Source organism: Eptatretus burgeri, chromosome 3 (genome assembly GCF_056783735.1).
Source record: "Eptatretus burgeri isolate ZD-2024b chromosome 3, Ebu_testis_v1, whole genome shotgun sequence".
Classification (NCBI taxonomy): domain Eukaryota; kingdom Metazoa; phylum Chordata; class Myxini; order Myxiniformes; family Myxinidae; genus Eptatretus; species Eptatretus burgeri.
Window position 1 is genome coordinate 91,912,378 of NC_140963.1, and position 26,362 is coordinate 91,938,739.

General features: G+C 40.9%; 1 protein-coding gene and 1 long non-coding RNA gene across 2 annotated transcripts in view; both read left to right on the forward strand.

Annotated features, from left to right (window-relative positions):
* Nucleotides 1-19,448, forward strand: part of LOC147030443 (uncharacterized) — a 202,872-nt gene extending 183,424 nt beyond the window's left edge. The window contains exon 8 of the mRNA XM_085874490.1: nt 18,021-19,448. Coding sequence (XP_085730616.1) covers nt 18,021-18,050 — 30 coding nt within the window. The 3' untranslated portion in view covers nt 18,051-19,448. The remainder of the gene's footprint in view (nt 1-18,020) is intronic.
* A 6,864-nt stretch (nt 19,449-26,312) lies between these two features.
* Nucleotides 26,313-26,362, forward strand: part of LOC147030444 (uncharacterized) — a 4,960-nt gene continuing 4,910 nt past the window's right edge. Inside the window, exon 1 of the long non-coding RNA XR_015056367.1 lies at nt 26,313-26,362. This exon is cut by the window's right edge and continues 74 nt beyond it. This is a non-coding gene — a long non-coding RNA (uncharacterized LOC147030444).

Here is a 26,362-nt window from a genome sequence, read left to right on the forward strand (position 1 = left end):
TTCTTGTTTCATTGCTTTTTCTAGTTTTGAATATATTGCCAGAAGGAGAGGGGAAACTTTTGTTAGAGCTACTTCAATTGATGTTCTTCCAGATATACTAAAAGCCCTTCCACTGATGGAAATTGAAGAACTCATATTGGTTCATGAGTCAGTAAGTGACCACTATATTCGTTATTGGTGTCTGTCTGTCTGTCTGTCTGTCTGTCTATCTGTCTGTCCCGAGCATAGCTCCGTGGGGTTTGATCCGATCCTGATAAAATTTTGGTGTGAGGTTTATGTCATAATCTAGTTGTGTTTTCCTGAGAATGGTCGTGGTACGCCCATTATGGGCGGAGCCACGCCCAAAAAACGTGTTTTTAGGGGGTAAACGATTTCAATTTACATCTTCTCTGAGGGAATTTGTCAAATCTGGCAGCAGTTTCGGTATTTGGTTAGCCCAATGGCACCTGCATAGCCCCACGGAGCTCGATTTTTCATTTTCGTCCCAAGGTCAAGGTCACAAGGTCACGAACTTAGAAAATTGTGAATTTTGAGATAACAATCATACGACCGCCCAAACTTTGAGAGCTTGGATGACAATATTTTTTATGCATAATCTTGAGGACATTCCCCACCTAAATTCTTGAAACCCTTTTGCTCTATCTCGAACACCATGCATGTGGCGCCCCCTTCACGTTTCTTTTTACGCTGATTTCATCAAAGTATGGATAATCCAAGGAGTGCAAAATGCCATATAGCCTATATGACGTTATATTGTTCCTGGAATGTTCCAGAGGAAGTTTTGCACCAAAGGTCATAATCCTTGACCTTTGACCGTTAAAGTTCACAAAGGTCAAATTTTCAAAGTTGTGGGAATCGAACCGCCTCTATGACATTATATTGTTCCTGGAATGTTCCAGAGGAAGTTTGGTACCAAAGGTCATAATCCTTCACCTTTGACCTTTAAAGTTTACAAAGGTCAGATTGTAAAAGTTGTGGGAATCAAACCGGGTTTTCGACCTTCTTCGACGAACTAACTCCAATAAGCTGTAGCATGTATCCTATTTCCTTATTTTAATGTCCACAACATTGTTTTCTGAACTTTAAAGGTTATGCCAAGTTCAAATTTTGAAAGTTGTTGAACGAAACCGGGTTTTCGACATTTTGCAGCTAATAACCTGTCACTCGTACCACATCATGTTGATCATTTTCATAACTTGGTCAAAAATTATCACATTGTCTCATCCTTAACTTCTGAAACAATCTACATTGTCAAATACCGCTCGTGAACCATTGCCGTCTCCAGACTTGTTATTCACTATAATTGTTTTTATCCAATAGTTGTTTTATTTATCTTTATTCAATCTTACTTCCTCGACATATTTCTCAGTATCTTTAACAAATGAAAAGATTGATTGAAACTTGTCCTTTGTGTCTTGATACATTGTATTTATTAAGTGAAAAAAGTTGGAGGATAAAATGGTTTTCAGCACAGATTCACCTATAAATTAAATGGAATTTTCATAAAGAAAACTTTATTTGAAGCACAGTTTTGTTATTTAAATATGGTGAATACAACATACTGCGATGTTTGTAATCATGAATATAAATGTAATAAAAAACACCTTCAAACCAATAAACACACATTCAATCTTTTCAGACAAATATCTCCACTTGACCAAGCAACAAAATATTGTGATAGATGTGATAATGATATTCTTAATTTTTTTTATAATAAACACCTTAAATCACACAAACACAACAACAATGAAGAAAGGGAAGGTGCCACTAAATTTTCCATTGAAAATACTGATGGGGCATTTAAAGGACAGATAAAAATAAGATTGCTTTGCTTTCAAGACCCTGGACCATCTTCAATCATGGAAGCTGCTGATGTGGTAAAACAAAATATTGAAACTATAATTAAAAACACATTAAGTGAAATGAAAACTTTTAAGTTTTATATATGGGAGTAAAATTGAATATGGTAAGAGAAGGCGATGAAACTACTACTTATATGAGGACAAACCCTCACTTTATCTCATCATACCAAGATTTTGTAAGATGTGATGTTTAAGATTAACTCTAGAGACAAGAACAAGATGTTGATAACACTGTAGTCGGTAGTGGATTTGCTATTACAAAAATAATCTTTTTCGATATACACATCTTAAAATCAGATCCTCTTCAAGCTTCTTCTTATATTGATTTACCAAAAGAGATAAAACATAAGAAAGCAGTTGTTAATATTCAAAACAAAGATAATAAGTGGTGCCAGGCACAACAAATCCCCCCCATTTAAGGCATGAAGTTATTTTGGGGATCAAATTTAAATTTGATATATCCTTAACCTGAATGTTGATTATGAGGAATAGAATAAGGAATATTTTAGTCTTAGTTTGAAGTCAATTAAACCATTTTTGACGAAGTTATGAGCGAAAAAGATTTTGACCTTTTGGTGACCTGACCTTTGAATTTGACCCAAAAGTTAATGGGGTCGTCCGAGGTTCATTACCCACCTGTGGATACAATTTGACAGTGTTTGAGCCAGCCGTTTTCCCGTAAAGTTGTATTTTCGTGACCATGCTTTAGTTTTAATGGAAAATTTGTACTTTTGACCGATGGCCATGACCCCCAAAACTTCGGACCCGACCGATCTTCACAAATATGCATTTTTCACTATAGGAATGGGTAGGATTATAAGTGACAAATAGAATAAGGTTCACTATAAGCTTAGTTTGAAGTAAATCAGATCATTTTTGACGAAGTTATGAGTGAAAAAGGATTTTGATATTTTCTTGACCTTGACCTTTGATCCAATTGGACCAAAAAGTTAATGGGGTCGTCCAAGGTTCATTGCCCACCTGTGCATTAAATTTGATAGTGTTTGCTAAAGCAGTTTTGCCGTAAAGTTACTAACAGACAGACAGACAAACAAACAGACAAACAAACCGGACGATTACAATATCCCGCTCCCTCCCTCCGGGAGGGGGCGGGATAATAAATGTTTTCTGTGGTCTGTTCTTGCCCCCTTACATCCTCCACAATGGAAACCTGAAGGGGTTGAACATTTTAAGAAATACGAGAATACATTAAATGTTAAAGATTTAAAGTTTCCAATGTCATTGAGAGATATTCATAAATTTGAGAAAATGAATAATCTATCTGTTAATGTATATGGATTAACGGATACAAACAAACTTCAGATATTAAAAATTTCAAACAACTATAAAATGATGAAACACACATTGACCGTCTCTACTTTACTTCAAAGGAAAAATCACATTATGCTTTCATCAAAAATTTATCTAGATTAACCAAATCACAACTATACAAGAGAAAATGTAAAACTTATCCTTGTAAGAGATGTCTCAACTCCTTTCACACAAAAGAATGATTAAATCAACATTAGAAATATTGTAGTAATCATAAATCTACCATTATCAATTTACCAAAAGCAGGTTCAAACATATCATTCAACGATTTTAACAAATCTAGAAAACATCCGTTTGTGATATATGCTGATTTTGAAAGTATCCTTGAAAAGATAGATACTGTTTCTCCAAATCCAAATAAATCATACATAAATAAATATCAAAAACATACTCCTTGTGGTTTCTGTTATTATATCAAATCATCTGTTGGTGGTGAATACAACAAGTTAGAACTTTTCGAGGAGAATATGCCTCAAAGGAGTTTGTCAGACGATTGGAAAAAGATTGCATAAGACTCAGACAAATAATGCTGAAAACCTATAAACCAAAGTCATTAACAAAGGGAGAGAAAAAGGAATTTAGAAAGAACAGTATCTGTCATATTTGTGAAAAGAAAATTGAGGGAGGGGTCAAAGTTAGGGATCATTGTCATCTTACTGGAAAATATAGAGGCCCAGCTCATTCCCGTTGTAATCTTAATTACAAACCCCCAAACTTTATTCCTGTCTTTCTTCACAACAACGCTCACTATGTCACACATCTATTTATAAATGAACTTTCAAAGACATCTGGCGATATTTCTGCCATTCCTAACACAGATAAAAAATACATCTCATTCACAAAAACAATTCATACATCCCCATTAACCCATATTAGATTTCTTGACACATACAAGTTTATGGCAAGTTCATTATCTAACTTAGCATCAATTATTAAAAACTTACCGATTCTTAAATCACATTTCTCAAATCAAGAAGAGATTGATCTCTTTTCACAAAAGGGAATATATCCATATGACTACATGGATTCATTTGAGAACTTTAAAGAAACACAACTTCCTGCAAGGGAAAGTTTCTATAGCAAGTTGAATAAAACTCATATTTCCGATAGAGATTATACACAAGCTAAAAAGGTTTGGGAGAAGTTTAATATAAAGAATCTTGGAGAACATTATGATTTGTATCTTAAAACTGATGTATTGTTATTGGCTGATGTGTTTGAAACTTTTAGAACAGTCTGTCATAATAAAAATTCTTATGGATTAGACCCCGCTCACTATAACACGACCTCGGGTTGAGCTTGGAGTGCTATGGTAAAAATGACAAAATAGAATTTGGAATGAATCGGTGATATAGATATGCTTTTATTGATAGAGAAGGCTAAAAGAGGAGGAATATCTCAAGTATGTTCCAAGAGATATGCCAAAGCAATTAACAAATATCTTCCTGATTATAATAAGAATGAGGACAACTCTTACCTGATGTTTTATGATGCTAACAATTTGTATGGGTGGGCTGTCTCAAACTTTACCTTATGGAAAACTTAAATGGGTTAAAGAAAAACATTATGAAAAAGTTTTAGAAGACATTGTTGTCTCCCCTCAAAAATAATTGGATGAAGCTGAAGTTGGGTATTATTTTGAGGTTAATTAAAAATATCCAGAAAAATTTCATCACAAACATAAAGACCTACTGATATGCCCCTGATAAAGAAAGTCCAAGAAAAGAATGGTTAAGTGATTACCAACAGTCATTTAATATAAAAGGTGAATCTACAGAAAAACTACTTACTACATTAAATGATAAAGTTATGTTTTGCATCAAAGAAACTTGAGACAATATTTATCTGCTGGGTTGAGAGTGAGGAAAATTCATAGGATTTTGAAATTTAAACAAAGTCATTGGTTAAAGAAGTGTATTGATTTTAATACAAAAAGGAGAACAGAAGCAAAAACAGATTTTGAGAAGTACTTTTATAAATTAATGAATAATGCTGTATTTGGAAAGACTATGGAAAATGTAAGGAATCGACAAAACATGACTTTCTACATCTTGGAAACAGGCTTCAAAGTTAATTAATAGACCAAGTTTTGAACAAGCGGAGGTGTTTTCAGAAAACTTTTGTGCTATTCATTTGAAAAAAGAGAGTATTGAAATGGATAAACCTATTTATATAGTAACATCAATTCTTGACTTGTCAAAGTCATTAATGTATGACTATTACTGTAATAATTTAAAATCAAAGTATAATGATAATGTGTCATTGTTATATATGCATACATAGTTTTATATTCAAAATTAAGACAAGTGATGTATATGAGGATATGATTGATAATATTGATATATATGATCCAAGTAATTATAAGTCGGGTGATGTGTTGTTTTCGTCAAAGAATAAAAAAGTTATTGGTAAGTTTAAAGATGACTTGGGTGAGAAGGTCATGAGTGAATTTATAGGATTGAGATCAAAGTCTTATGCCTTTACGTATATTGATAATAATAACATTGAAAGGTGTGATAAGAAGCTAAGGGGAATAAAGAAAAATATAATCAAGGAAACAATAAACTTTAAACATTGTTACAACTGTTTAACCTGAAAGAAGGAAGAGTGCAGAGAAATTTATACAATAAGAAGTTATAAACATCAATTATTTTCAGAAGAGATAAATAAGAAAGCATTAGGAGCTTTTGATGATAAAAGATATATTTTAGAGAATGGAATCAAGAGTCTCCCTTATGGTTATAAGTATAAGTGTTAAGATATTGGGTTGGGAATTTTAACAGGCTACCACCATCTTTTTACTGATTTATAAATGATAGAACCAAGCAATAACCAAACCAAAGAGTGGAGATGTAATCAGCCTTGGTATTTAAATGGAAAACAAAGAATGTGAGAAATATCAAATAAGTCAGGTCAGGTCAGGTATGGGAGCATGTGCCAGAACAGCACGTCGCTGCGTCCACTTTCCGCCGGTACTCCAGGGGCCTCCGTCTGGCCATCCCCCAGGCAGATGCCAGGCCCATCCCCATCTCCTTGAGATGATGGTCAACCTGTTGCAACCATGAGGCACGTGGTCGACCCACTGGCCTCCTCCACTCATGAGACTCCCTCGCTGAGAGAATCTGGTGAGCAGGATCAGAGTCAGGAAAACGAGCCACATGTCCATACAGCCGCAACTGACGCTCACGGACTATGCAGGTAACAAATCTCATCCGAGTCTCTCTCAGCAACCGCTCGTTGGACACAAAATCCGACCAGCGATAGTCAAGGATTCTCCGAAGAGACCTGGTACCAAAGGAATTAAGTCTCCGTCTCAGATCCTTGGTCAGAGTCCAAGTCTCGCACCCATAGAGCAAGACTGGAAGTACCAAGGACCTGAAGACTCGGACTTTCGTCCTCCCGCACAGGTACCGGCAGCGCCACACCCCATGATCCAGTGAATCCATGACTCCCCAGGCCCGACCCAGACGTCTATTGACCTCTGACTCGCAGCCAGCAGAGACATGAATATCACTGCCAAGGTAAGTGAATCTCTTCACGACCTCAACATCCTCACCACAAACAGACACAGACAGGACAGCAGCATCCAAGATGTCACCGAAAGCCTGGATCTTAGTTTTGACCCAAGAAACCCGTAATCCCAACGGCTCCGACTCCTCATTCAGCACCTCGAGGGCCCCCAAGAGGATGTCTAAAGTCTCCGCAAAGATGACTGCATCATCTGCAAAGTCAAGGTCCGAGATCTTGACATTCCCAAATGACGCACCGCAACTTGATCTCTCCGACATCCTCCCGAGAATCCAGTCCATACAAGTGCTGAAAAGTGTGGGGGCAAGTACACATCCCTGACGAACTCCAGTAACAACTGGAAATAAATCAGAGATGGTACCACCACACTTCACAGCACTCTCAGTACCAGAGTAGAGTTCAGACATCAGATCGATCAGTTTTGGTGGCACCCCACGAAGACCAAGAATCCTCCAGAGGACGTCCCGATTCACTGAATCGAACGCTTTACAGAGATCAACATAGGCTGCAAGCAGCCCCTGCCGAAACTCTCGTCTGCGTTCGGTGAGGACACGAAGTGCAAGGATACGGTCAATCGTTGACCTCTTTGGTGTAAAGCCTGACTGCTCTGGACGCTGGTGCTCAAGCAGATCGTGGCGAACCCTATCGAGAATTATCCGAGCAAAGACCTTGCCCGGCACTGAGAGCAGCGTCACCCCTCGGTAGTTGTTGCAGTCTTGGCGATCACCCTTCCCTTTCCAGAGAGGGACAACAAGGCCCCTCTTCCAGTCAGTTGGGATGATGCCTGTGTTCCAGGCAGAGCACAAAACTGCATGCAACGACACGAGTGCAGCATTTCCACCAGCCTTGAGAAGTTCGGCATGGATGCCACAGATCCCTGGAGCTTTGCCCCGTTTCAACTGGTTCACCGCAGCCCGTGTTTCCACAAGCGTAGGTGGACCACAGTTGATTCGAGGGTCAGCAACAGGGATTGTAACACCCTTGACGTCCAACTCGACAGTTGGGGGATCAGCCTGGTACAACCGCTCAAAGTAACCGGCCCAGTGGGCCTTCACTTTAGACTCCTCTGTCAAGAGCCTACCACTCTCTGCTCGAACTGTAGTGCTCCGAGGGATGGGCTTGGATGAACGTAATGCGCGAATTCCCCTGTAAGCGGGACGAGAATCACCTGTCCACAGGTGATGCTCTACCCCCTCACAGATTCCTCGCACATAGGCCTCCTTGTCCACCCTCAGTGCACGTACAGTTTTACGCCTCAGCTCCCTGAACAGCTCAGCTCTGCCATTCAGCCTGGCCCTGCGACTCTGGTCAATGGTATCCAGTGTCCCTTGAGAGACAAAATTCTTCTTTGCCCTGCGGTGAGCTCCAAGGCATCCACCGGCAACATCAAGGACGGTGGTCTTGAAGGCGCTCCACAACTCTTCAGGATCCCCCAAAGCACCCAGACCCCCCAAGTGTCCACTCAGCCTGTTCGCAAACTCCTCAGCTACTCTCTCATCCCTGAGCTTGGCAACATCCAGCCTCGGCTGGGATGGTACCATTCTCCAGGATTTAAGGTGCAGTTTTAGAGTTGCTACAACAAGCCTGTGGTCAGTATTGAGGAACTGAGCACTCCGGTAGACCCTGCAGTTCTGGATCATCCTCCAACGACCGTCAATGAGGACATGGTCAATCTCCTTTGCCACACCGCCAGCATTGGAATACCAAGTCCAGCGATGAGCTTGTGGGCGCTGAAACCATGAACCAGCCACCCTAAGTCCATGACTTCTTGCAAAGTCAAGGAACTTAGTGCTATTCTGGTTCATAGTTCCTGACCCATGGGGACCAACACACACCTCATAACCGTCCCTATCAGTTCCAGTCGATGCATTGAAATCCCCCAAGACTAGAAGTGTATCTCGTCTGGGGCACTGATCAACCACAGACTCGAGTGTGGCGTAGAATGCATCCTTCACGGTGAGATCACTCGCCTCAGTCGGAGCATAAACAGAGACCAGGGAAATGACACCTAAGGAGTGACGAATCCTTAATCTCATAATACGCTCGTTGACCGGTGTTACCTCAATTATCATTGGGCTCAGCTTATTGGACACAGCTACAGCAACTCCTTGGGTATGATAACCATCAGAGCGATCAGACCAATAGTAGGTGTAACCACCCACCATTATCTCGCCGCAATCCGGTCTCCGAACCTCAGAGAGAGCTGCAATCCCGATGTCCAAACGCTTGAGCTCAGATGATAATAGAGACAGGTGATCATCCTCTCTTAGGGATAGGACATTCCAGGCACCCACCCGAAGGGACCGCCTCAGGTTAACCCAAGGAGACCGCCGTCTGGTGGACGACACCTCAGCACCACTCCGACACACTCTCCCGCAATCTGACCCAGGGATGTTACCCCGTGGTTTCCCTCCTATCAACGATTGGGGGTCCCGAAGGCTTTGCCCCAATCCCGTCATCCGGTGAGCTGCCCTGCGAAGGGAAGCTGCACAGGAGGTACTCCCATGGAGTGGGTTTTCAGATTTTTTTGCGTTTTTGCGTTTTGCGGAATGAAGGGTTTTACGGTGGCCGGAGTGCAAATCCTGCCACCAACCTCCTAATAAGAAGTGACCCCAACTGCAGGAGGACGTCCGCAGACACAGTTGGGCACTAGATATGGATGGCCGTTGGCTCACAAGGAGCTCCTCCGCCCTTTGACAGGTTTTGTTTTTAATCCTGCTGGGTGTCCATATCCAAACATCAAATAAGTGTTATTGAAGAAATAACCAGGGTAAAAGCAGATAAAACAAATAAGCGGATAAATTTAATTACAAATAAATTGGAGGATGTAAAGAAAAAAAATTCATATCCTTGAATGGACTGAAAACTTTGATGGTTATCAATTGAACAATGGAAAAACGATTTACTGCAATCTCAAAATGATATGTGGCTCAGGAGGTGGTCAAACAAGAGCATTAAGAGAAGTTTATCATTTCATTTCTGCTCAACAAAGACACTTATCCATCCATCCACTGGGACCATACTCTGTGCAGAGCGTTGGTGCTGCCGAAGCAGTCTCCTTGGCGATTGGGTACAATCCTGGACGGGTCGCCACTCCGACACAGGATACCAGCATGCTGGCACTCATTTTGCCGACCTCGGAAGGATGACAGGCAGAGTCAACCCCACTTGGTATTAATTCAACAGCCGAGTGGGATTTTTGAACTCAGGATACTCAGATCCTAAGCCCACCACCCTAACCATTAAGCCAACACCAGGCATAAAGACACTTATACCAAGAACTAAGTTCCAAGTTATTCTTTGTGAATATACTCAATGGAAATGAATGTTTTAAGAAAATTAAGTTATTCCCTAAAGTAGAACAGGGGCAAATATTCATTGGTTCGCTCTTTGAGTGGAATGAAAATACAAAAGGGAAGAAGTGCTTTAATCAGTAAGTCTCAATCTTTCATAGTCTCAATTTTACATTTGCTTGTATGGGAGGGAAGGGGATAGGTGTGGAGAAAATCAGTTTCAATTTTACATTTGCTTGTATGGAAGGGAAGGGGATAGGTGGCGAGAAAACCAGTCTCCTCTTTTGGGCTTTTGGGGCTTGAGTCAGAAAGTTTTTCCCTTTTCCCCATTCATTTGAATGGGAGTCCCAGAAACCCCATTTATCATCGACTCCCTTCACTCTCAACCCACACTGTTAAATTTTCTATTTGTGTACATACATTATTTCAATCATGGTATGTATTGATTTGTTTATTTTGTCTCTAATGTGCGCAGTACTTTAAGGAAAGTTATTTTGAGGTGACCAAAATTTTTCCCTGGCCAATATAACATTATGTGTGGGAAAATTGTATCCAAATAACGTCATTTCGGAAAACCTCACAATTTTTAGGAGCACATCCACGAAAATTTTAAAACTACCTTTTGTTTCTGGTGTCACAACCTCTGCTGGGAAACAATATCATGTATTTATGACATTGAGTGAAAGATCCCTGCCTTAGGACTGTCCTCACTCTCCTCTTCTTTTCTCTTAAGCTGTGGCCCCTTGTCCTGTCAGTGTCCATTCTGATGAAAAATTATTCTGCACTTATTTTGTCTATACCCTTCATCATCTTAAACCTCTCTATCAAATATCCTTGCTTTCAGCTCTTTCCTAATGTAAATATCCTGTCTCCAACTGAAGGCTGAGTAATTCTAACTTTTCAAGAAAATAAATGGAACAACAGAGGATGTCTAGTCTGTGGCTGACTTTAAAGGCTATAGCTTGGCTAAATGGTTAACCAGCAGAGGTCATATGAGGCTGATGGTGAGGCAGAGAGTTTCAAGAAACCAAACGTTTTCTAGTGGGTGACCATCTCAATAAATATGTCGGTTCATCTGCAAAAAGGAAGAGAGGGTTTTTCAGAGAATCGGGAAGACATTTATGTAGATGAGGAACGAGACTGGGCTCAAGATGAGGACACTCCGGCCCTCTTTGGTGGAGAGGAGAGGGTTTTGTAGCCACATGTTGACTGTATGAGTGGAGGAAGTCAGAGATTCACATATGAAGGTGACCTTGTATGCCATAGGCAGTGAGCTTGGCAAGCAGAGACAGATGGGAGACTGTTAGGTCCCAGGCAAGACAAAAAACTAACATTTTTTTCCTTCCAAGTTTTTCTCAGTGGTTTTGTCATCATTCACCAATGCCCTTTCAATTTAGCAGAGGGGCCACCCTGGATTTGGCCTCAAGTCCAACATGGTCACCAATATATACATCCCCATTGAATGTCACATTTTAATGCTCGGAAATCAATTTTCTAAACACAAAATATGAAGTTGAAGTACCGTGGACTTTTTCTGATCGCATGTTAGAGATATGCATCATTCGTTGATTTTGGAATCGTTTGCATTTGGCATGAAATCCAAAATGGTGGCGAAAATCCAAAATGGCCACCAAACTCTACTGAATTTCACTTTGCAGACATTTTTTGGCTGGAAAATCTATTTTTGCCCATGAAATTTCACGTTTTTTTTTCTGGATGCATGGCAGAACTTATCAAATCACTTTAATTAAGAGTAATTTGTAATCCACAAAAATGCCATATGGCTGCCAAAATCAAAAATGGCTACCCATTGAATGTCACATTTTTCTGCTCCGAAATCATTTTTCAAATGACAGAATACTCTTTTTTTCTGGTCTCATGGTGGAATATATATAATTATTTAATTTTGGAATGATTTTCAGTTGATCTCACAATCCAATATGGCATCCAAAATCCAAATTGGCCATGAGACTCTACTGATACTTACTTGTGCACTTTTTGGCTGGAAAATTGAGTAGCTTAACTGTTGTTTCTCTTAGTGGACTGTATGTCTTTAAATTTGAGCTCGGAAGTTGCTTAGTACATTTAGATACACAGCACAGTTTGTTTTGTAATTATTAATGATACCAATCTGATATAGTCTTTAAAATGGCCGAACCAAAAAAATTAATGCTTCTTTTGTGCAATAAGATGAGTGCCAGAGTTTTATTAGCATCTAAACATGATGCTAACTCACAAGTAGTGAATGTTCAGCGACATTCGGTCAAGGCCTTTAATTTTACAACAATGTCCATTTGCATTAGTGTCATTCACTGATGTCTAAATCAGTGTCTATCTGAGATTCAGGTGAGTGAACTTCATCATGACTGTCAGAAGTAGCTGAAATATGGTATTGCACAATGTCACTATCACTCTGAAAATTCGTCCTCCCATGAGTTGCTGGCTCCTTTATCCTCACTGTGGCTGGAGCCCTTTCTTCTCTCCTTTGGGAGCTGTTCTGACTCTAAAATAAAGTGATTTGATAAGTTCTACAATGCACCCAGAAAAAAAGTAAAATTTCATGGGAAAAGATAGATTTTCCAGCCAAAAAATGTATGCAAAGTGAAATCAAAGTGCAAAGTGAAAAATGTATGCAAAGTGAAATAATCATTCGAGTATGGTGGTCATTTTCGGTTTTAGCCATAATATTGTATTTGAGACCAAATGCAAATCATTCCAAAATCAACAAATAATGCATATCCCGAACATGCATCCAGAAAAAAAGTCTCATTTTGTGGTTAGAAATTGATTTCCAAACATTAAAATGTGAGATTCACTCAACAAATTGGTGGCCATTTTGGATTTGATGCCAATTCCAAGGTGGCCCCTTAGCTAAATTGAAAGAGCAGGCAACATAGGCTAAGGATGATGGAACCACGAAGAAAACCTTGACAGGAAAAAAATGGTAGTTTTTTTTTCCTTCGCTGGGTCCTGTCTATGGAGAAGTCAAAGATATGTATAGGAGACTGTTATCACCTCTGGTTTGAGATTTATGGCTTCCAAAGCATTGCTGTAAGAGAAGCAGCAGCATGTCCATAGTTGATTGACCATAATGGAATCCAAACAGGCAGTCAGAGGTTTTTGTGCATTTTTCAGGAATTTGGAACTGGAAGAAGTCATTTGGCACAATATCTGCTCAACTAGGTGGCACAATAGCTGCTAAATTGGCACAATATCTGCTAAATCAGAAACTGTTGCACTGAAATTGCAGTGTGCACAACTTAGCATTATCATGTTGAAGGAACAAGAAACACCACCAATCACATGGAAACACTTATTCACTCTGTTTTGAGCAAAATTGAGGTTACACTCATCTCTAATGGTCATAAAAGTTGTTCAACAGCATTTTCCTTGCAGTTATTGCATGTGAGCATTCTTCGGTCTCTGAAAATATGAAAATGACCACTATTTGTAAATAGGAGAATTGAATGTTCACATAGACTTGTTTTAGCATGCTGTCTTTTCTGAAACTATCACTGCTGGGTCAAAACAAAATTTGACACTCAATCTTTGCTCACTCAAGGACGACGAGATGAAACCCAATATACACAATGAAAATCAATCCACGAAAAGTGTAACACACTTGGCAGACAGAATGCACGACTGTTGTGTGTAAGATCACCACATCTTATCCTTCACCATGCATGCATTTTAACTAATAATAAGGAGCTGATACTCTAGATCCACTACCTTTTGGGTGGAATGAGGAATAGATCTGTGTAATATGAAAGCTAAATCTTTAACGGTTTTTGAAATATCGTGTACACAAGCCAAGTTACTGAGATGGTTGCCATGGCAACATAATTCAGCCAATCATGGCCGTGATCTGCTCAGGTTGAGATAATCTCATGAGGAATAGACAACTGCAATACAAAAGCTAAATGTTCTACGGTTTTTGAAATATGACGTGCACAAAAGTTCATGGACAGATGATCGGTCATGGACGGATGATCGGTCAGACGGAGCTCATTTTAATGTCCCCTGTCTCTGACCTTGTTGGAGGGCGATATTGATAGCAAAATGAGGAGATGGTACTCGAGATCCCCAGCCTTTTGCGTGGTATGAAGAATAGATATCTGCAATATGAAAGCTAAGTTTTCAACTGTTTTTGAAATATCGCATACACAAGCCAAGTTACCGAGATGGTTTCCATGATAACATAATTCAGCTCATCACAGTTGTGATATATCAGGTTGAGATAATCTCATGAGGAATAGATATCTGCAATGTGAAAGCCAAGTGTTCAACAGTTTTTGAAATATCGCGTGCACAAAAATACATGGACAGATGATCAGCCAGTCAGTTGGATGGAGCTCATTTTAATGTCTCCTGTCTCTGACCAAAAGGGGGATATTGATATCAAAACGAGGAGCTGATGCTCTAGGTCCCAAGCCTTATGTCTGGTATGAGGAATAGATCTGTGTATGGTGATATGAAAGCTAAATCTTCAACGGTTTTTGAAATATCGTGTACATAAAAGTACGGCAAAAGTACAGTCGGCAGACCAACGCAACCCAGAACGTTTTGGGAGTGGTAGGTGGGAGGAAAACTGGTGGTGTCTAAGGTGTGGGAGTGGGGGGTATGGTGTAGTACCAGAGGAAAATGGGATTGTGAGTCAGTAATGATGCTCTTTGTGCATCCAAAGAAGACGATATAGAGTGAGAGGATAGAAGATGCGTGAGGAGAAAGATCCCTATCCTAGCCATGTAAAGGTCTGTTTGTCTAACGTTTACCACTGTGGGACGCTCCGTCTGAGCATTCCCACCTTGAGATGTGGCATGATATCTCCTGTTTAATCACTTTGCCGGGGCTCGTGGCAACATGCGCTCCGCACTGGTCCATCTGACTGCACAGGGGTGGCGGAAAGTAAACAGCACAGCAGGGAGTCTCAACAGTCACCCCAGATCAGATTCTCAAGAAGAAGCACGTCCTGGCAATCGCACAGCAATAATGAGACAGCGAGTGAAGAGCCAGTAAAGGGGAGGCAGCGAAGAAGAGGCAACGAAGAGAAGAGAGAGCGAACAGCTCCATGCTCCCCCTTTTATAAGCCCTGGCTGAAGGGTGGGGTGACAACCCAAAAGGACGAGCTGTGACCTAAATCCTGCTTCTCCATTTGGCCACATAAGCCCTAGCCACGCCCTGCCAGGCTCTGGGACCAGGAATTGTCTCGATGCCCATCCACTTTGGCATGGGTCGAAGCTCCTGACTCAACATAGGGTATTCCCCCTGAGCCGGCACCTCTACCCTGAACATGCTCCGAGTGCAGTCTGAATATCGAATAGCAATGGACCTTCCCCACCACTTATGGGCCCCCTCTCAAGAGCCAAAATGCACACCCGGGCCTTGTACCAAACTCCCAGATCACCCTTCTTGCGACCCCTCCTCATTGCCCTCGTCTTGCCATTGTCTGGCAAGACTGGTTGAGGGTCGTATCAATTTTGCATGCTCACCCGGGATGTCCCTGGTGAGATATGATCAAGCTATTCACGTCTGCTGCTTGACCAAGCATCAGTCGGATGGCCAGGACAGCCCGAGTCATGATCGAGTACTCCTCGATATAGAATGGTGAATTGTAGTGATGCAGAGGTACGAGGAGGTGTGGGAATATTTTTCCCGTGTGCGGGAGGCATTTGTGGTCGAAGTGGTAAGGTTTGTTGAGCGAGGTGCGAAGCAAGGTGAGATGCCGGTTGGAAATTGGCACGTAGATTTGAACGAAATAATGGTGCATGATTCCCATGGGTGGGTTGTGTAGTGGAGGGAGAGCGGTGATTCCAAGCCATGGGAGGCATCATCGTGTGCTTATTATAAATCGCATATTGAATGGCGAGTGTGCTTGCATGCTTGTTTTGCACAATGGCTAAAAGGAAAGGATTGGAGTTGACATCAGAATAGAAGATAGAGACATAGTTAATAGACCTAACTATGAGACCCACGCAATGCACTTCATCCCGTTAACCCACCAGACATGAGAGGAGGTCGAACTGCACTGACTAACAAAATAACTGCCTTGGGATTACTGGATGTTGGGTGCTATTGCCTCTGAGGCATGCGGTTTTGGCGCAACAATATGTATGTGTGTGTGTGTCTGTGTATATATAGAAATATATATATATATATATATATATATATATATATATATATATATATATATATATATATATATATATATACATACATGCTCCCAGTTTTTAATGTAGAGCGGGGATTTTCTTGGCCTAGTACACAAAATGAGAGGGTGATTATGCAACTTCTATGAGGTCAACTTTTTGCACTGATTTAAAATTTGTTTTGAGAGAATAAAATTTGCAGACAAAGACGTTTACCCTCGCCAAAGGAGGTATTGGATTTGGGTCCGTTTGTTTGTTTGTTTGTCTGTCTTTCTGTCTGTCTGTCTGTCTGTCTGTTTGTCTGTTTGTTTGTACACAGAACTTTCATGTTTTTCTCCACAACTCCCTGTCGGATTGAGACGAAATTTTCACAATTCGTGCGACTACTCATGTAGAATGTTTTCATGATAATTATGACATCATAGGTGACGTGCTGTGACAGCCATAGTGGAAAAATGGAAAAACTTTAGACCTCTGCATCTCTGAAACCGCACCAAGGGAAATGTTGAAACTTGGCACATAGCAAGTACTCCACATGTGGAATGAGTGTGATTTTTTTGACATCATAGGTTCCCTTGTTATGATGTCATAATTGCATATGTAGAACATCACATCTGATCAGTATGAAAATTTTTGAGGGTCATCTAGCAATAAAATGGTCCAGAGAAAAAAAATTCATGATGTCATCGGTCACGTGATTTGGCAGTCATATTGTTTAAAATAAATAACCCTCAAAAACCTTCTTCTCTGAAGTGGCTGAACATATCGAGGCAAAACTTCACATGTATAACTGCCTCTCCATGCGGAACAAAAGGTTCACACATGTGATGTCATTTGGTCACATGGTTTGTCAGCGATATTGGATTTATCCTAAAACCCATAAAAAATCTTCTTCTCCAGAACAGCTGGACAAATCAGGGGGAAACTTCACACAAATATTTCCCAAGCCATGGGTGTACAAGTTTGTTACGGAATAATTTATCGGCCACATGGTTTGGCAGCCATATTGGATTGAAGAAAAATATTAAATAATGCTTTCTCTGGAATAGCTTAATAAATCGAAGTGAAACTTCACATTTATGATCTAGTAATGATTTCTAATATAAGTTTTAAATTTCAACTTGATCAGACACATGGTCTGGAAGCCAAAATTATTTAATTTTTTGACATGGGTTCTTTTTTTTTTTTTTTTGATTAAGGCTCCCTTGGCTGTGTCTGGATAGATTTGAGGGTAGAGGAGTAGCAGCTGAAATGCCAATCCTATGCAGGTTTCTCCTGATTACTTCATCTTTGCTTTTTTTCCTGTTTGGGTTCCTTCTGATTACTCCAATACAGGACTGCACCTATTTGGTCTTCTGTACCTATTGAATAATGAATAATAATAAATGTCATGGGTCAGCATCAGGTGTCCAATCAAAGCGGAGTTGCATCAAAGCAGGATGTCTTGGTTTCCCGTCATCACTGCCAGCAGTTATAAAGTGGGAGTTCTAATTATGTCTCTTATTAATTATGTAACACACCAGTACACAAACGCCACACAAAACACAACACACAAACAAGTCCTGGTGAGGGTCTCCAATCTCTGATTGCTCTTTTTCTTGTTTGATGGTTGTGAATCCGCAATAGGATGTTGTGCATCTCTCAAGCAGGTAAAAGCACCCACACATAAAATCGAATCAGTTATGTTGTGGTATTCTGTTGAGCAATTGAGTTGGCTTGTACTCTTCAGATAAACATGCATTGCGCATGTGAGCTCGTGTAAGGTTCTGTTCTTCCCCTCTCTATACAATCCTCTCCATCCTGCACCACACGTATTCTCAATCCCTTCAAATTTCACAATTCGCATGCCTCCTGCCCAGCGTGAAGGGACGGGGACCACAACGCGATAGCATCTGCGGGTCTTGAGGAAGCTGGGGCACCTTGAGAACTTTCCTGAAACCCATAAAAACTTCATCCTTCTTGCACCTCCGAGTTGTAACACCGAAGCGGCGCATCTGGAGCAATGGTATGCATCCAGTGTGAAGGCACCCACCAGTGCATGGGGTGGTGGGATGGGATATAATGGGAATGAACAAAACTGTTCTCTCTCTCTTTCTTTCTCTCTCTCTCTCTCTCTCTCTCTCTCTTTCTTTCTCTCTCTCTCTCTCTCTCTCTCTCTCTCTCTCTCTCTTTCTTTCTCTCTCTCTCTCTCTTTTTTTTTCTCTCTCTCTCTCTCTCTCTCTCTCTCTCTCTCTCTCTCTCTCTCTCTCTCTCTCTCTCTCTCTCTCTCTCTCTTCCCCCCCCTCTCTCCCCCTCTCTTTCTCTCTCTTTGCCCTAATTCACCAGCGAGTCTCTCTCTCTTCTCTTCAAACACCACCTGAGTAGCGCTCTTTACTGATGAGTCTGCTTTTCGATTCTGCCACCTTTTCTCTTGAGTCCGCTCAAACAGGATGGAGTTGCACATCTTTCCCTTTCCTATCACTTTTTACACAGTTCAGTCTTGCACATCTCCAGACATACACTTATATTCACATGAACCACAACGCCACTCTCTCTCCAATCTGTCCGCAGCTTTCCTGACATCAACATGGCCTGACACACCGTTTTCAGCACCTAGAATAGGTCCACACTCCCTCAAGTAATGCCGTCGGCTCTCTTGCCACAGAATGAGCTATCTCATCGTATGGAGGCAAATGAGACTCCACAGCTTTCCGAAATGACTGTGACATTGTCGCTGGAGTGAACGAGAGACCGTGAGGAGGGATGAAAACAGCCGAGTAGAGTGTGCCAGTTGCCTCAACCAAAGTCGATGAAGGTGCACAAGGGTGCAACAAATTCCCCAGTCTTCCTCTCGTCATACACTACCTCCTCTGTCCCTCTTCCCAATCTATCTGTGTTCTTCTTCGGGAGTCCATATCCATGTATTGTAGCGTCGTGGTAATGGGAAATGTACATGTGCTTGTAAGTGTCCTTGAATTGCTTGTGATGCCTTAACTTGATTTTCATGCCATTTTTGTGTTTGAATATTCCTGCCATGTCTCACTTTGATTTTCTCCCTTACCACTCCTCCAAAACATTTCTTGAAAACATTTGATGAAACTGTTGATTTGTGTTCTGACTTATCCTTGCATTTGATCTGCGGTAGCACCCCCGGGGCGATTGGTCTGAGATTACAGATTGTAATGAAAGCCCACAGAGATAAGAATGGCAGACAGCGATGGTTCACTTGGCCAATTTGGTCGCCGCCACATAGTCACTGGCAGAGTTCCCTATCTACTTCATTCATCTTGCCAGTATGGTAAACCGACCTTGGGCATGAGGATCCGACCAGAGGTGAGTGTTGTCGATGGTGTCAGTGGTCTTTTCACATGCACAGAGAGGAGTGAGATAATATTCTTACTCTATTTGTCTGCCTGGCAGTTAAACAAAATTGAAAACCATTACAAACAGGAAACTTACTGTTTTTATGGATGCTATAAAGGACACAAACAACAGGCACAAAAAAATTAATGTTGTGTTAGATAGGGTGATGTAATAGACTGCAGAAAGTGGTGGTAAAACCCAGAATTTATTTATTTATATGACTTTTGCAATCTTTCTTTTATTTAAATTTAATTATACATACTTGAACACTGTAGAACATAAATCGCCCATCATAAAATTTCAAAGAACCTCCAGTTTTGCAGTACTTCAAGTTAAACAAAGGATCAATGGGGTGGTGTATAAGGTTGATATTCGGGACTGTTTGTGGACTCCTTCAATTGCACAAAACTTTTGGATTTTTTTTTAACGATCGTTAAAATCATTATTTTATTAAAATTGAAGTACAGTACTGTATATACTTAAACACTGCACGGGGTATTATGTTCTATGACTTCTCTAGTTTCTCGTAGTTTTCTGTTCTGTCCTTTGTAATAATTACAACCGATTTGAAATATTACCCTCTGGAAATCATGGAGAAAGACATCATGAAACTCACATTGAGGGTAGGGGTGTATATTTATTCTATACTCAGTGTTTGGGTTTTGTAGGATTCAGGGCTGGTGCATACTGGTCACTACTGGTGGGGGAGGGTTTGGGGGAGGGAGGGAGAGATCTTACTTCTTCAGAACCTAAAGCTTAAAGTAGAAAATGCAATGAAAACACTGTAATAATTTCATTAAAGTGGTGAATGAAATTAAAATTATTAAAAGATGCCTGCAGAGTGAGATATTAGTGTGCTCAAATAAAAACAATAAAATATTCATACGATGGTCATTCCAAAACTTCTGTCACCTCTCATGTAATGTTTTAAAGTAAAAGATTGAGTTCATCACAAAAATACATGTAAGCTGGCTCATTACTTACTGACATGTTTGATAAATATCAAGTTTGTCACTATTTGTTTGGTTTCAGGATTTAAAATAATGGCATCCTGTATGGAGGACGTGGCTGCGACAGCCTCAGTAAAAATGATATCCAGACTTGCTAAATTCACGCTGATGCATAATAAAAAGGCACGGGAAATCCATCAATACATTTTAAAAGAAAAAATATCCACCAAGATGAGGTAAAGACATTCTGAATCCACTGAAGAGTTAACACAGCCAGGTTCACCATGTTTAGGACACGAGAAGATTTCTGTGTTCGGATCAAAAAGTGAGTTGACTTCTGGACTAATTGAATTGACGAGTGTGGAAAGTGTGTGTAGAATAGTGTGAATGAAGTTTGTCAATAGTACTATGTTGTTTAGATGGGGTGACAGAACATTTGGGATGACCCGAGTACCCAATGACATTAGCATGAAGATAGCAACACTCAGCATAGTGAGATGTACATGATGGTGTGAATTGCACACACCGAGACGCAGCTCTCCAAAGTTTCCGCAGCCAATATGTCGACACACCCGATATATCGAGCCGACCATAAGCATTCCGTAGGTGTGAACCGAACGGCTCGACTTGCGCTTGTGCCGTGAGGGTCTCTTTGCCTTGATTTGAGTCTCATCTCCACCATTTCCATCTTGGTTCATGGCAGTTTGTGCATCTGATTCGCCTCCCCATGCCAGCTCTGTGACACTCTCCTCAAATGCTGTTTCTGGCTCTGTCTCTATCTCTGTCTCGGTTCCCTTTCGCATTCTGTTCCTCATTTTTTGTCCTGATCTTCTTGGAATCACCTCCCTACTATTTTCAGTCTCTGTATCTCCTTGACTCATGCCTCTTATCAGCACTATATCTGTCTTTGTTCCAGCTTTCATCTGCATCTCTTGTTTTTCTTTTGTTTCAAGAGCTGGCTCATTGTCCAGTTTTTCGATCATTACATCTGCTTTTATTGTTGATTCGGATTCTGGTTCCTGCTTTGTCTTTCGAAGCACACAGGCCATTGTACCAAGTCCTGCCTCAATCTCTCTGCCTGTCTCCACCTCCATCCCTCTTCTCATATTTACATCCATGTTTGAGATATTTCTTTCTGCCCTAGATTTTTGAGGGTCTTCAAAAACTTCCTGCACTCCACGTACTCGAGCAAGCAGCTCCCTTTTGCCGTCCCAAGGAGGACGGCTGGATAACCTTCAAATCAGTCCATCAACTCCATGAGCTGCCATTGTCCTGCAGCACAAGGTACACATTTACAAACCCATTATGATCCATTACAATTAAATTCTGTACATGCTGTATATAAAATCACACATCAACATAAATTATGCATTGGCATCAAGTACAATACTCTATATCTCTAAATGGGACATACACGACATATGTGACACTTTGGAGGGTGAAGGAGAGGGGGGGGGGTAGGTGTTTTCTGGAGTGTCGCAGTGTCGGGGAGGGGGGTGGGTGTCAGAGCTACAGCCAAGTGACACCACCTTCATGGCTGCAACCATCTTGAATTTACCTTCACCATGACAAGACATGTCAATTTAGAACGATTTTGCTTTCGGTTGAATTCAACCAAAAATAGCAGAGGTGCTGTTTAAATCATCAATTCAAAGCTATGAGAGGGAATTTCCAAAAAACGAGAAATCAGAAAGTTCAACTCGAAGTTTGTAAAGTTTGGTGGGAATTCAAGGGAAACACTATCTCAATGACCAAGCTGTCAGACACCAAAGATTAATAACAATAATAATAACTTGCAGAATTGAAGCTCATCAGAGTTTTTAAAAGACAACATCACATTCAGTCACATATTCACATATTTTTTTAGTCTCCTATGCTCTCGTTCAGTCACATGTTTTTTTTAGGGTGGGGGTCAGGCTTCGCATCCCCGAGCATTTAATACCTTGGGGGATGGGTGGGAGGGGGGAAGAAGGTGTCAAAAAACTCCCAAAAAAGTCGTGTATGTTGTGTGCAGTCGCTTAGTAATATGATAAAGGTAGGAATGTGTTACACAAAAAATATGATGGGAACCTTTTCTGAGGTGAAGTCCAACCCAAAATAGCACGAGTAGGGTGTTCACAATATAGTCTGTTTTTAGCCTCGAAACTTGCTTACTTTTGAAGAAAGATACTGCTAGTTGCTATGTGTTTTGGTTTTAGTTTTTCTACTAAAAAAAACAAAACTCCCCCTGCAAGGCAATTGTATGTATGTATGTATGTATGTATGTATGTATGTATGTATGTATGTACATTACTGGTCAAAAGTTTAAGAACACCCCCATTTTTCAGTTTTTACTGAAATTTAAGCAGTTCAAGTCCAGTGAATACCCTGACATGGTACAAATCTAAGCAGTAAGCTGCCAGAGGTTAAAAAAAAGTTTAGGTTACCAAAAACTGAAAAATAATGTAAATTTCAGAGTTGTTAAAAAGGCCCTTTTCAGGGAACAAGTAATGGGTTAGCAACTGCAGCTGTTCTGCAGCAATGGAAGTAAATTAAGCCTTGAAAGTTGATGCAAACAATTCCGACAGGTGTCCCAACTTTTGTTGATTAGTTACAAACCCTCTGTCTGTATAAAAGCAGTGTTGGAACAGTGTGTTGCTACACCCTCTGAAGCATTATTTGGACAATATTGCATTGCAGGAAGTAGTATATTGCTGTCATTATGGCTAGAAAAAGACAATTAATAAAGGAAGACAGACAGAGCATTATAACCCTTAAAAGTGTAGGTCTTTCCTTTGGAGAAATTGCAAAGAAGCCAAGGTGTCAGTGAGTACAGTTTTCTACACCATCAAAATGCACTTGGAAACTGGAGGAAACTCTGACAGGAAGAGGTCTGGCAGACCGAAAGGCACAACACAATCAGAAGACAAGTTTCTGAGAGTCAACAGCTTGCGTGATAGGCGGCTCACAGGACAGCAGCTTCAAGCATAGCTTAACACTGGTCGAAGTCAGGAAGTCTCAATTTCAACTGTAAAGAGAAGACTGAGCTGCAGGTTTGACAGGTCAAGTAAGAAAGCCATTGCTAAGATGGCAAAATAAGAAAAAGAGGCTTGCTTGGGCCATGAAGCACCCCCAGTGGACCACTGAACCTGGAATAAGGTCTTATGGGCCGATTAATCAAAATTTGAAATCTTCGGTTCATCATGCAGGGTTTTTGTACGCCGTCGAGTTGGCAAAATGATGGTTCCTTAGTCTGACACCAACTGTCAAACATGGAAGAGTAATGATGATGATCTGGGGCTCTTTTACTGGATCCAGATTCGGTGACTTGCAGAGAGTGACTGGCACCCTGAACCAAAAGGGCTGCCACAGCATTTCGCAGCACCATGCAATATCCTCTGGTCTATGCCTAGTTGGTCAGGGGTTCATCCTACAGCAAGATAACGACCCAAAACATACCTCCAGGCTATGTCAGAACTATATTCGAAGAAAAGGACAAGACGGTAGGCTTCAATCACGGAATGGCCAGCACAGTCTCCAGGCTTAAACCCCATTGAGCTGGTTTGGGATGAACTGGACAGAAAGTTGAAAGCAAAGCAACCTATAAGTGCAACACATTTGTGGGAACTTCTGCAACAGTGTTGGAAAGAACTTTCCAAACAATATTTGATTTCCATTGTAGAAAGAATGCCACGAGTATGTTCGGCTGTTATATCTGCAAAAGGTGGCTTCTTTGATGAGTCAAAAATTTAGATTAAATTTTGTTCAACAAAACGATTCAATGATTTCTTTTTTTATCTGTAATTGTTTATTTGTTCTCTCTTTAATTTCAGAGTACATTGAAACATTAAACTGCTTAAATTTCAGTAAAAACTGGAAAAATGGGGGTGTTCTAAAACTTTTGACTGGCGGTGTGTGTGTGTGTGTGTGTGTGTGCGTGCGTGCGTGCGTGCGTGCGTGCGTGCGTGCGTGCGTGCGCGCGCACGTGCGCGTGCATCTGAAAATCATTGGAAAAACAACAGCTCGGCCAATCATTATATTCTGCATAGTTCCAGGGATATCCAGAATTAGGTCACATGCATCTCCCCCAACTCCCCCCCTTGCAAGGCAACTCTTTGTATGTATGTACATCTGAAAATAATAGAAAACTGGAATGGCACCCAGTGAAGCACATACCTCCACTGGGTTAAACGGTTTGCGTTTTCTATCCCACCGATAGGCTGGATCCGGATACGGATCTTCCCCAAATCTAATCAATTTGTCCTTGTCACACACAACCTATCCACCAGGATTTGTCCGAATCCAACCTTAACTTTTTGAGATATCCTGCTCACTGAAAGACAAGCAGACCAACGAAGAAGGGTGAAAACATAACATCTGTCCACCTTTGGTGAAGCTAAAAAAAAAAAAAAAAAAAAAACACAACATGACACCGAGGAGAAACTGATCTAAAAAAAAAAAAAGGAAATTCGTCTATTTGGCCTAACATTGCAGTGGCGCACTCCAAGGTTGTTTTTTTGCTGCAGCTTTAAACATCAATCTTCTTGATGGTTTATTAAAGTCTAAATAACCCAAACTTGATTGAGTGACCAAGATTGTTAACGTATGGAGGATAATATTATTACTTCTGCCAATGAAGGTGGATGGAGCGAGGTTATGCATTCATCTCTGTCTGTCTGTCTGTCTGTCTGTCTGTCTGTCTTTAAGCAGGATATCTCAAAAAGTTTTGGATAGATTCGGCCGAAATTTGGTAGACAGGTTGGGTGTGTGACAAGGACGAATTGATTAGATTTTGATGAAGATCCTTATCTGGATGCAAGAATTTTTGAATCTTATCAGTGATTTTTTTTACCATTGAGAGATGGTGCCAAAAAGGATATATAACATGATATCTGAAAAAAAAAATTGGACGATTGGTGACAAAACCAGGTAGATGAGTTGGTTTGATGACAAAAACGAGCGGATTCGATTTTGGTTCAGGTCCGGATGCAGATCCGACCTATCAGTGGGATACAAAACGTGAACTGTCCATCCTGGTGGAGGTATTATATTTTCTACCAAGTGCCGTTCTAGTTTTCAGCTGTAGTTGGTACTAATATAACTGGTTGTTTTTGTTTATTATAGGTCTGAGGCATGAAAACCATTGAAGTTCAGAGATTTACAGCCTTCCAGATCCAGCATGACTGGAACATCTCAGTAAACACCGCTATAAAGGCATGACAAGCAGGCTTTCTGTATGAAGAACAGTCATGGCTGATACATGTCCTTGGCGAGCTTAAAATGATATTCAAAATGAATCTCGAGTAAAGTCCGGATTGGTGCCTCTGTATTATGGTGTAGGATCACGGGACAGCTTGTGACGGGCAATCCTGCGTTATTTTTGAAATGGTACTTGGTCTGAATTGCGTCACAATGGGGCATTGGCAGAGTGCGGATCCTGCTGCGAATCTTACCTTTCCCCAATATAGTGGCAGCTAAAGAAACATACAGACCGTCCATGAGAGCTGCTTAGTTGTAGTATAGGAAAATATATTTACAGAGAATTCGGTCGTGAGATAATAAATTAATTGGTATGTAGGATACAAAAGCAAAACGTCAAGTTGCTTTCAGTGTCAAATCCGCATGCAGGGAGGGAGGACATTAAAAAGGGGGGAGGGGTGGCAGAGGAAATGCGAATGCACTGAAAATAAAATCCCGAGGTATTGATAAGAATTCCCAGCCACTGACCAGTGGCCACATGGGAACCCAGCACACCCCTCCCCCCTTCCTCCCCTCTTTGCGTACTTACATGGAGGTGCGCACAAAGCCGCGGACATGCTTCACAAAGGCCCGATACTGAGGTTCGTCAGCAAGCTCGCTCAAACGAAGAGATGCTTCTGCCGAGAGTGCATAAGCAACCTAGGACCGTTTTAGCGACATCCGAAAATAGC